Source organism: Oenanthe melanoleuca, chromosome 19 (genome assembly GCF_029582105.1).
Source record: "Oenanthe melanoleuca isolate GR-GAL-2019-014 chromosome 19, OMel1.0, whole genome shotgun sequence".
Taxonomy (NCBI): domain Eukaryota; kingdom Metazoa; phylum Chordata; class Aves; order Passeriformes; family Muscicapidae; genus Oenanthe; species Oenanthe melanoleuca.
In genome coordinates this window covers 1,400,320-1,413,576 of record NC_079352.1, presented here as the reverse complement: position 1 = coordinate 1,413,576, position 13,257 = coordinate 1,400,320, and the positions used below count along the sequence as shown (strand labels likewise).

Genomic DNA, 13,257 nt, shown 5'->3' with positions numbered 1-13,257 from the left:
GTTGGTAAAAATCCAAATGTTGCATGGCTACTGAGTGGGAGCTTGAAAGGGGATCTATAGATGGACTTTTTTTAAATTTGATTTGCTCTGTAAGGTCTAAGACAAGTGAGCCTTTTGTCACAAGGCTGATTTCAGCTCTCCTTAGCTCTTTGTCTCAACTGGAAATTCTTAGGGGTCTGCAAATCAGAAAGGTCAGGGAGTGTAGGATTAGAAACACTGATAGATAGTGCATGAAAATGAGACCTAACCTCTGAAATGAAAATTGACCTCTCAAGTGAGAAATGAGTCTCTGTTACCCTTGAACATCACCCTGGTGCCATTTCCAAGCCCCTCTGGTTCTGCCCATCTCCCTGGCTGGCACTGAGGGCAGCTGCTGTAGGGGAATTCTGTAGGAATCCCTGGTGCCAGCAGGGACCTTGGCTTGGCTGTCAGGACAGGGTTTGGGTTCTGCAGGAGCTTTTCTGGCAAACAGCAGCATTTCCTGCCCAGGAACACCCAGCTGGCATGGACAGCTTCCCTCTGCTGCCAGGGTCTGTCCTGGGCCCAGCTCTTGGGAGCTGAGCTCTGGGGTGGGGCTGTGCATCCCTGCACTTGTGAGGTCCTGCAAGTTCAGGGAGGAGGTGAAGGAGGGAAAGCAAAACAGGATCTGTTTCAAATCAAAGCCTTTTGATGCTGGAATTGCCTAATTCTGTCTTCACACATCAGGGCTTAATGCTGATGGTGATTTACTCACACTTCCTAGTTAATAATTAGGCATTGGGAGACACCATATATCACTCCTAATGGAATATATGGGGTCTGATGAGAGTTTTCTGTTTTGACTAATAAATTCTAAGCAGAATCACCAGGCTTAATGAAATATTACCATGTGGGAAGTGGTTTAAGTCTTGTGCTGGGAAAACAGTGTTGCTTTATTCAGTAAATGAATTTATCATTCACTCTGTATCCCAGCCCTGGCTCTGGAGCACGGGCTGGATGCAAAACTCTGAACCAGAAAGCAGAAAACTAATCAAATCCTTAAAGACCAAAGGCAGCCAGGCAGGCCTGGGCTGACTTTTTCAGTGGTAGCCTCTGGCTACATCCACTTTTATTTTAGTAACCATTGTTAGCATGATTTATAACCCCAGCTCAGAGACATATTTAGATGTAACAAGATGCTTCACAGCTTTTATTTCCATTTCCTAATTTCCCTCTTGCTTCTGCTTTTTTTATTTTTTTTTTAACTTCTCCCTCATCTTTGCCTCGTTCTGCTCTCCCAGGCAGTGCCCCCAGTCCCACAGCTGGCACTGCACTGGGAGAACATCTGGAGCACCAGAAGGCCCAAGAACTGGTTCAGGGTTAGAAGCCTGCCCCAAAAATGCATCTTGGAATCGTGGAATGGTTTGGTTGGAAGGAACCTTAAAGCTCATCTTGTTCCATCACAGTCAGGGACACCTTCCACTCTCCCAGGGCATCCCCACCTCACAGCCAGGAATTCCTTCCCAATATCCCAATATCCAGCCCTGCCCTCTGCACTGTTCTCACCAGTGTGGGCACAGCTCTGAGGTCTTGGGGTGTTTCAGTGTGGATTTCAGTGTGCTGCTGATTCCCTGGGAGCACAGGTGTGTGTGTGACATCCCAGCTGCTCTCTGTGCCTGTGCAGGAGCAGGATCAGAGGGGACAGCAAACCCCCTGGCTGCTGGGGCACAGCAAACCTCTCTCAGCTCTCTGCACCACTTGTGGCTGCTGCTCCAAGCCTCCCTCCCACCTTGCTTTTGACAGAATATTGACTGGGAAGCAAGATCCCATTTCTGCTGAGCCTTGAGGGCAGCTGTTTGCAGAGTGGCAGTGCTACACAGGTTTACTGTGTCGTGTGTCTGTGTAACACTGGATTTGGATCTTGTATTTAGCTGCCAGAAGTGACTGTGATGAAGTGGCAGAGATAAACTGATAGATTGTGTGCCAGAAAGATGCTGGGAATCAATCAGATAAACAGGGCAGAGAAGTAGCTTGCTGTTTTCTAGTGATAATAAACCAGTGGTCTGGCTCCTGGAATTTCTGACTTTAATTGCTGTGGTAATAATCTCCAAAAATAAGCAAGTAGGAAAAAAAAAAGTACTGGCAGGTTTTTAATTATGTTTGAATCACTCTTTTTTTTCTGATAATGTGATGTATACCTCAAGGAGAGGAAAGTAGAGGGTGGAGGAAAAGCATCCTGCATCCTCTCCTGCCTGGAATTGCCTGGATTCTGGTCCAGGTGGGTCTGTTCCAGGTGTTTCTGAGCTGAGGCAGGAGCTTCACTGGTTGGTGGGATGCAGGTGTCCATAAAGCAGTTTGTTCCCTCAGGTTTGGAGGGTTTATTTCTGTGAGTGGTGATAACACCCAGCACCAGCCAAGGATCCCCAGAGGCTGCTGACAGCAGGAGGCAAAGGGGACAAACCCCAGCCCTCAGCACACAAAAAGAAATAGCAAAGGCTGCCTGAGCATTCCTGCTGCAGCTACAAAAAGGATTTTGCTGTGCTGTTCTGGGCTGCCCAAGCTCTTTGGGAATTGTTTCAGTTCCCCAGGAGGGTGGGGCTGGGCTTTCCCTGCACATCTGCCCCTGTTGCAGCTGTGGAGGTGGCTGCACAGCAGCTGGGCTCATTCCCTGTGGGGTTTTTGTGTCTCCTGCAGCTGCTGCGAGAGCTGATCGAGCGGAAAACCTCCTCCCTGGACCCCAACGACCAGGTGGCCATGGGCAGGTGAGTGGGGTGGCTGTGCCCTCCCAGCTCCTGGCAGAGGGCAGAGCACTGAGCTCACCTGGAAAAAGGCATTATGGCATTGGGCAGGGAGCTCCTCCTCTCCAGCACACACCCAGCCTGACTTTTCAGCTGGCTGTGTGTGATCCTCTGGAGATGTTTCCCCATTGGAAAGGTTTGGTCCAGGGATTTCTGTCTCTCTCTGCAGCACTAAGTGTCAAAAAACCTGGCTGCCCACTGCTGAAATTTGCCTTTGTCTCTTTATTAACTCAGCTTTGGTGTTGCTTTAGAAGAATAAACCTTCTGACATCAGTTATTCCTGTGTATCCCTCCTGTAAGAAAATACTCTGTACAATTGAAACAATATCAGGGAATGTTCCCTGCATGAAGTCAAATATAATTCCATGCAGGGAAGCTCTTATTTCTCTGTTTAATTCTAGAGTTAGAAAGTAAAGAATCTTCCCCATGCCATTTCATCAGCAGTGTACATTGAAATAGCCACAGAATTTCTCTAATTTAGAAAAGTGTAAAAGCCAAGGAAAGCTGGAAAAGCTGGAGTTGGGCTCTTCCCTGAAACAATTTTGGGGGGGTTGTCCATAGGGAGGGGAAGAAAATGCATCAGGAAATTTTGTGATGGTGAAACAACTTTTCTTCTTGTAAAATATCACCCAGATTTGAGTGCAGTGTGTCAAATTTATTTTGTGTACGTCTGGAATATTATGGAAAGCAATTCACTATGATTTAACACGATATAGACAAAATTACATTTAAGTGGTGATTGCATTGTACATTTATCTGACTTTACAATAAAATAGATTACAGTAATTAAGATTATATTAAGATTGCAGTAATTGGATTTGTTAGATTTTTTCCCTGATGCCAAGTTTTCATTGTATAAATCAGGTGAGATGACGCTCGTTTCAGTTAAAAAAAAATATTTATAACCAGGAGAAGTTTTTCCCTGCTAGAAACTTCTTTAAATTCAGGAAGTTCTGGTTGGGAAGTGGAGCTTTTAACAGAGCTGGGGATCAGAGAGTTTTTCTGGGAGTGTTCAGTGGCTCTGAAGTTTGTTCCTGCTCTGCATTCCCCAGGCAGTGGTTGGCCATCCAGAAGCTAAGGAGCAAAATCAAGAAGAAAGTGGACAGAAAAGCCAGCAAAGGAAGGAAAATCCGGTGGGTGACACTTCTACCAGCACACACAACTCCTGATTTTGCAAAAAAACCAAAAGTGGCAGCTCTGGGTGTGTTTTACCTCAGTTGGTCTGGGGGGTGTTGGCTGATTTTGGCTTTGAGGGCATTTCTTGCTCTGGGGCAGCCAGTGGGGAATGCTGGAGTTCCTGAACCTGGAATAGCAGCAGGTCTGAGGGAACACCAGAGGAAGGTGCTCACTTGGCCCTGAGCCATTTGGGGCTGTAATTTCCAGAGAGAGCCAATAAACCCCTCCTGTGCAATTTCTAATTCCTGGCTGAGACATGGGCAGCCCCTCCTGGGGAAGATGTGCAGAATACCTCAGTAAATCTCTATTTCTCACTGAGTGCCAGCTGGAATTCAGTGTCAGGTCTCTCTCAGCTGGTAACTGACACCACAGCTTCCTTCATGTCTGAATCATTTCCCTGCTGGATCACTCACTGGGCTTGAGCTCAGTGGAAGGGAGAGCAGGAGGTGTTTCCCCTTTGCACAGCAGCTCTCTGAGCCTCCCTGGGATCAGCATGATTTGTGGTGGAGGAGGGAGGATGCTGAAAAATCCACCACATTAACCATCCTTTGTGAGTAAACTATAAATCCTGGCTTTAGATGGCATCTGATAGAAAGTCAGTGGAGTCAGTCTGGGTCTGGCCTGGCATAGCAATTTTTAAGATAGATGTCATAAGATAATTTATTGGAAGAGGGAAGAGCTACTTTGTTGGCCTGAAAAGCCTATAATTATTGACTATCAATATTCTTTTCTGTCAGCATCACACATAATTGGATATATTCAGGATTCAGTCAAAACTCCTGACAACATCACACAACTGAGGCAGCCTCATAAAGCTCCAGGAATGATGGGGAGATCTCTCCCTGTGTGCAGTCTGTGCCTCCAGCAGTGCTGGGAGAGCAGCTCTCCCCCAGTCAGTGCCTCTTCCATCTTACTGCCTCTTTCTGCTTCTTTCTGCTAATGACCCTGCAGGGAAAATAATTAAATAAAGTCTCATTGTCTGTGCTTGGGATTAAGATGCAGGTAAACTTCTGCATTTTTCAGAATAGGACAGTAGAGCCCAAGTGGGTGTTTTTAAATAGTTGGTGATTCCACTGGGAGACTTGGTGTCACCCCAGGCAGATCCCTGACTCTCTGTTCTTCTCTCTCTCTAAAATTGGGACAGCAGTGCTTAAATTTGCCTTAAATCATGACTTTGAGTTCCTGGAGAGCCAAATATTTAATACCAAGTTTCATCTGTCTCCTTAATTCTTCCTTTTTAGCAAAGCTTCAACATCACAGCTTGTTTGGATGCAATGTGCAGGTTGATTGTGGGGGCTGAGGATCTGCAGATTTGGGCATTAAGAGGGGAGATCAGTTCATCCAAAAATCAAACTTAAGAAAGCTGGTGGAGGTGGGATGTTTGCACACCTTTCACATGTCAGGGCTTTCTGATCTGTGCTGCTGCAGCCTGGGGTGTCTTTCTCTCCATTAAGTGAAGCATTTTACATCTGCTGGGATTTTCCAAGAGAGGGATTTCAGAAGCTGTGGACACTCAGCTGGTGCCAGGGCTGTGGCTGAGTGCCAGGCTGTGCCTGGCTGTGCCCTGCTCCCTCCCTGCAGAGCAGCCCTGGTGTGGGGCTGTGCCTGAGGAGCCTCTGAGCTGGGCTGTGAGCTCAGCATCCCCCAGGGAACACGGGCAAACAAAAGGCACTGCAGAGGTGGCAGAGTGGAAAGGTGAATCCTGCTATTTGTCAAGGTCTAAAAATAGCAGCAGCCTGGGTGGAACAGCTCAGGCTGGGTAGGCAGTGCCTGGGTTTGGGATCCCCTGCCCTTGGACACAGGGTTTAAAACCACCTCATTCAGAGCTTCTCAGTACCCTGTTAAAGTTTATGTCAGGTGCTTGAATATAAACCATGAAATCCCTGCAGGCTGCTGCCCAGGGTGGCAGATGGAAGGAGATCCTCTCTGGAGCTTGCAGCAATGTCTTGGTGCTGAGAACCTGTCCCATCCCATCTCCTCCTGTCTCCTTCCCTTGTTTTTCCATGTCCATTGGCAGGTTCCTCAGGGTAAGAGCCCAGCTCTGGAATGGCTCCAGAGGGGGATGTTGTCATCCCTTAGGGCCCTGCAGAGCACTGGGCACAGGTTTCAGCAGCTGAGGGACTGTTTGTCTGTCTGTCTGTCTGGGGCTCACAGGTTGTGGGTGCTGCTGTTCTCTCCTCAGCTGGGATGAAAAGGGATTTGCTGTTTCTCAGTTCATTATTCCTGTATGTTAGGAATATATTCTGATGGTTATTCCTGTTCTGAGAGTGGACTGCCAGCTGCACTGGGGACTCCCTGGGGATCATCCCCAGAAATCCTGCTGTTCCTGTGGGAGCTGGGCTGTTGTGGCCAGGGGCAGCATTCCCCCAGGAGCAGTTCCTGACCTGCTGCTCTCCCCAGGTTCCACGTCCACAGCAAGCTGGTGAGCTTCATGGCACCTATTGACCTCTGCACAATGAATGATGATGCCAGGTGAGTAAGAGATTAATTATGTTTCTCAAATGGCTCCATGACAGCGTGGTATTGACCTGTTCTTCAGCCTGTCACCCTCTCCAGTCCTTCTTATCAGCTCCCCATTTGTCACTGGCATCCCAGCCTGGGTGTCTTGGTCACATCTGTCCTGGCAGCCTGGCTGAGCTTTCACTCTGTAATTACTGTGACACCAAAGGAGAAATTGTCATAAATCTCAGCACCTAGCTTTTGATTCCTGCTTGAAACTCCTCCCATTTTGAAATATCCCTGTTTTATGGAGTTAGTGTGGAAATACAGATCTGAGCTACCTGGTGTCCTCAGGTACAATCAGAACTTTAAAGAGCTTCTATATTCTGGTTAATGTGCATTTTCTTAGCTCAGTTAATAACTGAAATAGTTCTCTCAAGATTCACTCAAGACTTTTATGTTGCTTCTGTTTATCTCTATTTAAAGAGTAAAGAATTTTATTGGGAGACTGTAATGTTTTAATGTGGTAATTAGTGATGAAAGCACCAGTGAAGCTCTCCCACACACCCACCTATATTTCTCAGCAGCACTCTTTAAACCCAAATCTCCAAAACTGAGCTGTTTGTGGGAAGGAGGTGGAATAATTTTTCCAGTGAATGGATGGAGAAAGCTTGAGAAACATCTTTCCCCTGGGTTGTGGAACATGTTTGTGCTTTGTGAGGGAGAGATGTCATTTGTCTGTTTGTGAAATGGAAAGCAAATACCTGCTGCCCTTTTGCTGCTGCCTTTTGGGGGATTGCAGGGACTTATGGCTGAGAGGTTTTGTGTCCATACAACCTGTGCTGTTGGTGCTGTTCCATCAGTGCATCTTTCTCACAGTTGCTTTACTCTGCTTTTTTCTCTCCTTTTTTTTTTTTTCCAAGTAAGAGCAGAGCCCAGCTACTCTGATTTTTCAGCATTGTTTGGATCCTCTCACCACAAAAAGAAATGTGGTAGGCTCCAAGCTGCTCCTCCAGCCATGCAGTCCTAATGTTTAGCTTAAATTTCCCTCTGCTGCTTTTTAGGACCATAATTTCTGTTGTGTTCCAGGTGGGAACAGATTCTTGCTTCCTCTTTGCAGCAGCCCTTGCACATTGGAGTGGGAATTCTTGTGAAAAGCTGGGTGTTGCTTTTTGTCTTCCTGGTTTACACCATTTGTGTTTGCATCCATCCAAAATACTGCAGTGAGTGTCTGAAATTCAGGCCTTTTGGTGGAGTTTTGGTTGAGCTCTGCCCAAATGAGGAGATCTGCTGCTCTCCTGTGTTTGAAAATCAGAGTCACTCTCTGCTCAGGGGCTCAGCTCACCTCTCTGTTTAAAATGCCCCTTGGCATGAGCCCAGGAGCTCTGTCCACACACAGCTGGGCCACACAGGGCAGGAGGAATTCAACATCTGCAGGGGGATTAAACAGAACAGGCCAGCAGCAGTGGTAACAGCTTCCCTTTGTGGCAGAAACAGGTAGTTTTATTGTTTGCATGTGTGAATTACTGGATTGAAAATGCACATGTCCACTTCACAGAGATGTGACTGTGCTCTGAGCCAGTTTTGTTTTTTATCTGCTCAGGCACTTGGAAAGCATGACCCCAAAATTGGTATTTGTCTGATCAACAGGGCACTGGACTGCAGGGGGAGAGTGAGCTGGGTAGAAAATGGATGTGGAAACAGCTGGCAGAGCTTTCCCTCTGAGTTCCACCAGTGGCCACAGGGGCAGGAAGACACCAGGAAATGCCAGTAAATAAATAAATATGTGTCTGCAGGTGGGGTGCTGCAGAGTGAGGGGTGCTGTGTTCTGGCTTTTCCTTGGCTGTGCAAACAGAGAAGAGAAGAGAAGAGAAGAGAAGAGAAGAGAAGAGAAGAGAAGAGAAGAGAAGAGAAGAGAAGAGAAGAGAAGAGAAGAGAAGAGAAGAGAAGAGAAGAGAAGAGAAGAGAAGAGAAGAGAAGAGAAGAGAAGAGAAGAGAAGAGAAGAGAAGAGAAGAGAAGAGAAGAGAAGAGAAGAGAAGAGAAGAGAAGAGAAGAGAAGAGAAGAGAAGAGAAGAGAAGAGAAGAGAAGAGAAGAGAAGAGAAGAGAAGAGAAGAGAAGAGAAGAGAAGAGAAATCCCTGGGCTGTCCCTGGGCTGTCCCTGGATTGTCCCTGGGTTATCCCTGGATTGTCCCTGGGTTATCCCTGGGTTATCCCTGGGCTATCCCTGGGCTGTCCCTGGGCTGTCCCTGGGTTATCCCTGGGCTGTCCCTGGGCTGTCCCTGGGCTGTCCCTGGGTTGTCCCTGGGCTGTCCCTGGATTGTCCCTGGGCTGTCCCTGGGCTGTCCCTGGGCTGTCCCTGGGCTGTCCCTGGGCTGTCCCTGGACACCTGCAGGCTGTGGGCAGTGCTGGGATGGATCCAGTTCCCAGCCCAGGTGAGGTTTGTGTTCCTGGAAGAGCTGGGTGTGTTTTTGGGGTTTATCAGCTGTGACACTCAGAGCCTCAGATCTGCCCCTGGGAGGGGAGCAGAGGCTGGACACAGACACTGCAAAGCCTGATGAACATCCTGATTTCACAGTAACTTGCAGGGAGAAACATCCTCTAAGGACACAGATGTTTGGTCCAAGCACCTTTATCTCCCAAGACACCTCAGGTTATTCTGACAGGTAAAACAAGATTGTGCAAATATGCAACAGTGATCTAATCAGCTGGAACAACAGCAGTATTTTAACTGGCACTACCTTTTAACAGCATCATTAAGGGCTCTCATTACTCTTTTATTAGAGGCTCACTCTATTTCTTATCAGATTACAGAATGAACATAACTCATGGCACTGATTTGATCTCTTGTTAAAGAGGATTACAGCTTTGCATTAGCTGGATTGACATGGTTTATAATTTGCTGTAGAGGCACAGGCTGGAGGTGTCAGAGTGTGACCCCTCCCCACCCCCAGGGAAGGGCACCCATAGATCATCATTAACAGGGACCCAGGGCCTGCAGGAGCCTCTTCTGCAGGAAAGGGACACCCTGGGATTCCAGGTGGGGATTTACAGCTGGGGGAAGGTGGGGAAATAGATCCTGGTTTATGTGGGTTGGTTTATGCCTCAACTAATGGATCCTCATTAGGGAGGAGGAATTTGCATCCTTTATGAGCCCAGCAGGGGGGAGGTGGCTCTGGTGGGACTGTGTCAAACCAGCAGTGTCACCAGGCTGAGCTGGGAGTCACTGCAGTGCCACCTCCAGGTGCAGGACATGGATCCCAGTGCTGCTGCTGCTGGGGGGCTGAATCACCCCCCAGATTATCCAGTTTGGGTTGGAGCCTTTCCCTTGCCCAGCCAGGCCCTGTGCTTTTCCCATCAGCATTCTCCCTTCTGTGCAGTTGCTTTGTCACTGAGTGTCTTGCTCTAAGCAGAGGGGGGTACATAGCAGGAAATCCTGGTATTAAAAGATTAATTTACTTATATGACATAAGAGTTTAACAAAAAAAAATATTTAAAAAAAAAGGTTGGTGAGATAGCAGCCTTTAACGTGGCTCACTTCATACTTGGGGTATTAAAACATCAGGAGAGCAGATTAATGGAGGAATTTGGGCTTGGTGATTGTCAATCCAGGGTGTTCAGCAGCACAGAATTCCTGGAGGAAGCAAAACAGTTCCTGCTGGAAAAACTGGACCAGGAAAACGCCTCCAGGTTTGTTCAGGCTCAGCCTGGAGGAGAGGAGGTCCTGCTTTGGGAGGCAAAGGGAGGAGCAGGAGCATGGAGGGGAGCCTGGAACCAAAGGGAAATGATATCCTGTGAATCTGAACCTGCTTGGATTGATCTGATTGATCATGGAATCCCAGAGCCCAGGCTGGTCTGGCTGGGAGAGAACTTAAATCCCACCCAGTGCCACCACCTCCCATTGTCCCAATGTCCAACCTGGCCTTGAAACTTCTTCTCTTTGTGCCTGGTTTTGTTCTGTTGAAGTCCCCTGAGGTGCAGTCCCTCACCCAGGGCTGTTGCAGGGCTCTGGGGCTCAGCTGCTGGCACTGGGCTGGAATCCTTGTGTCCCCAGAGCTGATGTGTGACATCCTGGCAAGGAGACAGGAGCCTCTGGTATGGAAATTTCCTTCTTAAAGGGGAAAAAAAAAGAACCTGTTAAGGGCTGTGAGATGATTTGTCGTTTTTCCTTGGTGAGACAATTTGTCTTCTCCTGCATCAGATCTGTTACAAAATAGGCAAGCTGTGAAAGAGGGGAATTGTCAGAATATGAGGAGCACAAAGGATGGTTCCCTCTGCTCAGGGCTCTCCCAGCAGCACCAGAGCCTGCCCTGCTCAAACCCATCCCAGAGCAGCCTGGGCTGGATTTCCTGGGGAGATCAGAGCTGCTGGAGCACAAGGAGCAGCCTGGAGGAGTCTGCACATCCTCTCTGCATCTCCTGTGAAAATGGGGCTGGGACCAAAATCAGGGTGAGATGTTCCAGCCCTGCCCAGGGCTGGGTGCTGCTGGCAGGGACAGGGCCTTGAGCTGCATCTCTGCTGCCCCTCTCCTCACCCAGCCCCTCCAGATGTCACTGAGCCTTTGTTCAGGGCCACAAGCAGCTTTCTGGAATATTTATAGACCTGTGGCTGCTCTCAGGGGACAAGCCAGAGGTCACAAGTCATTTAGAGCTGTGGGGTAAAAGCATCTGAGGGGCACCAAGGACCTGATCCCAGCCTGGGGGAGGGAGGGAATGGCAGGAGCCTCCAGGGCCCTCTGGCCAGGGATTTATGGCCAGAATTTCGGGAATTTTGGGAATTTTGCCACCTCCTGGGGCTGCAGCAGCCCCACAGCCCCTGAAGCCCATCCCAGTGATCCCAGCTGGCAATGCCTGAGCAGGGAATGTGTGCTGGGAGCTGTGGGATGCACACCTGGAATTCCTGTTACTCTCACTTAGTTTTTTAAGAGAAATATTCATTTTTATTGAGAAATTTAAGGCTTCAGCTTTGTTTTGTCTTCCTGGTACCTGCTGTGCCTGCTGGGCACTTTAATCTGAATTTCACACCACTGGACAAAACATTTCACAGATAATTCCAAGCTGGGAGAGACCCACATGGATCATCAAGTCCAATTCTTGAGTGAATGATCCATCCATGGATTGAACCCCCAAACTTGGGGCTCTGAGCAGCTGAGCCTGGTACCCACAGAAAGTTTTCCAAGGAAACCATCAGCCAGCTCCACTTCCCATCATCCACAGGTGTTTGTGTTCCATCTTCTTTTCCAGTTTTTGTGAATTAAAAATTCATAGTTCCCAGTGGAGGATGGCAGCAGGAATGGGGGATTTACTCATTTCAGTACTGCTTGTGGCATATTCTAAATTATCTCCTTTTTTTTTGGGTATAAGAAGAGAAGAAGTAAAAGGTACTTGGGAAAAGGCAGAGAAATTGCTTGGAGGGTATTTTTACTAAAGAGCACAGCAGTGACTGGAGCACTGTTGCTATTTTAATAAAAACCCACCCCCTATAAACTGAATTTTCCCACTGAATATTCTTCTACTGGTTTACAGAACTATATTTAAAAAAAAGGAAATAACATGAGTGTAATGGCACAGAACAGCCCAGCACTGCCTCTGCCCTCCCATGTTTGGTTTCCCCTTGCAGTATTTGGTGCAGCTGCAGGGGCAGAGGAGATTCCTGGGGATCCAGGAGAGGTTTTGGGATTTCTGTTTTGATGCTTCACAGGGATTTTTGAAATGTGCTGCAGCTGTTAATGTTCATCCAGGGCACTCCTTCCTCTCTGGTGTGCCTGGAAAATGTCTGTAGGAACAAAACCTGGGGTGTGGAGGGGGAAAACCACTCAGCACCCCAGCTCTGGCTGGAGCTGCTTTTATTTCATTTTGAAATTCAAAACTTGTTGCAGTGTCCAGTGGGGAGGGGGCAGCCCCTGCCTCTGCCAGAGCAGCATCAATAATGAACCAAGCACTGCACACATGTTTTATGGCAAATGGCTCTGTGGTTCCTGGTCATTTTTTCCAGAAACAGGGTTTTATGATAATACAGTAAAAATATTAAATTAGAAAATGCCTCACTAAGGGTGATAAAACCTTACTACAGTGGAAATAGGTAATTATCCCCTCTACAGCCTAAATGACAGTTTAAAAGAAATAAAAATGTTAGTGCTCATTACTTGCTTTTGTGGGTTGCAATAAAGGGTGAGTTAAATTTGAATTCAGGGAAGGCCCCTGTATGGAGCTGCCCTGGCTGTACCTGGGCTGGGAGTTGTTTTAATTCTTTTAATTGTTTTAATTACCAGCCCAGGCTGCTCCTCCTTGTGCTAAAGTCACCTTTCCCCCAGCTCCAGGTAGCACTGGCTGTTTCAGCCCACTGGCTCAAGTCTGATCTTTAATATCTGTGGGTGGAGGAGAGAAATTTTTATATTTTTTTAACCAAAATCCAAGTTCATTATGCATAGCCTTAAGGGGGCTGAAAGTATTAAAATCTGCACTTACCCTGGTGAATTGAAACACAGACAAGGTTAAACCTGGAGGATTGATGAGTTTTACTCTCTGCATGGTTAAATCCTGCTGAGGAAGGAGAGAGGGGGGGAAAAAGGGTTGGGTTGTTTTATATTTGATTTTCAGGGTGAAATATTTGCCCTGTTTTGGGGGTGCTGATTTCTCTCCTTCTCTTGTCACTCTGCCTGGGTCCCTGCTGCCAAAATCCAGACAAATCCACTGGGCTTGGCTTCATCCCCTCCTTTTGCCAGTGCCATTCCTGGGGGGATCTCCCTGGGCCCTGCTTGCTTGAAAAAATGGCTTTTTATTTAAAATCTGTGGGATTGGAGCAAATTCAGCATTGATCCCTGAACTGCTGCACCCACAGGAGAGCATCAAACCCCCAGAAGGGAAGAAAAAATCCACAGAATTCTC

The 13,257-nt window shown here is 47.6% G+C and overlaps 1 protein-coding gene across 1 annotated transcript in view; it reads left to right on the top strand.

Annotated features, from left to right (window-relative positions):
- The window catches only part of AATF (apoptosis antagonizing transcription factor), a 36,004-nt gene that overhangs the window by 19,759 nt on the left and 2,988 nt on the right, over positions 1-13,257 (top strand). Inside the window, exons 9-11 of the mRNA XM_056506985.1 lie at positions 2,653-2,720; positions 3,809-3,889; positions 6,333-6,404. Coding sequence (XP_056362960.1) covers positions 2,653-2,720; positions 3,809-3,889; positions 6,333-6,404 — 221 coding nt within the window. The remainder of the gene's footprint in view (positions 1-2,652; positions 2,721-3,808; positions 3,890-6,332; positions 6,405-13,257) is intronic.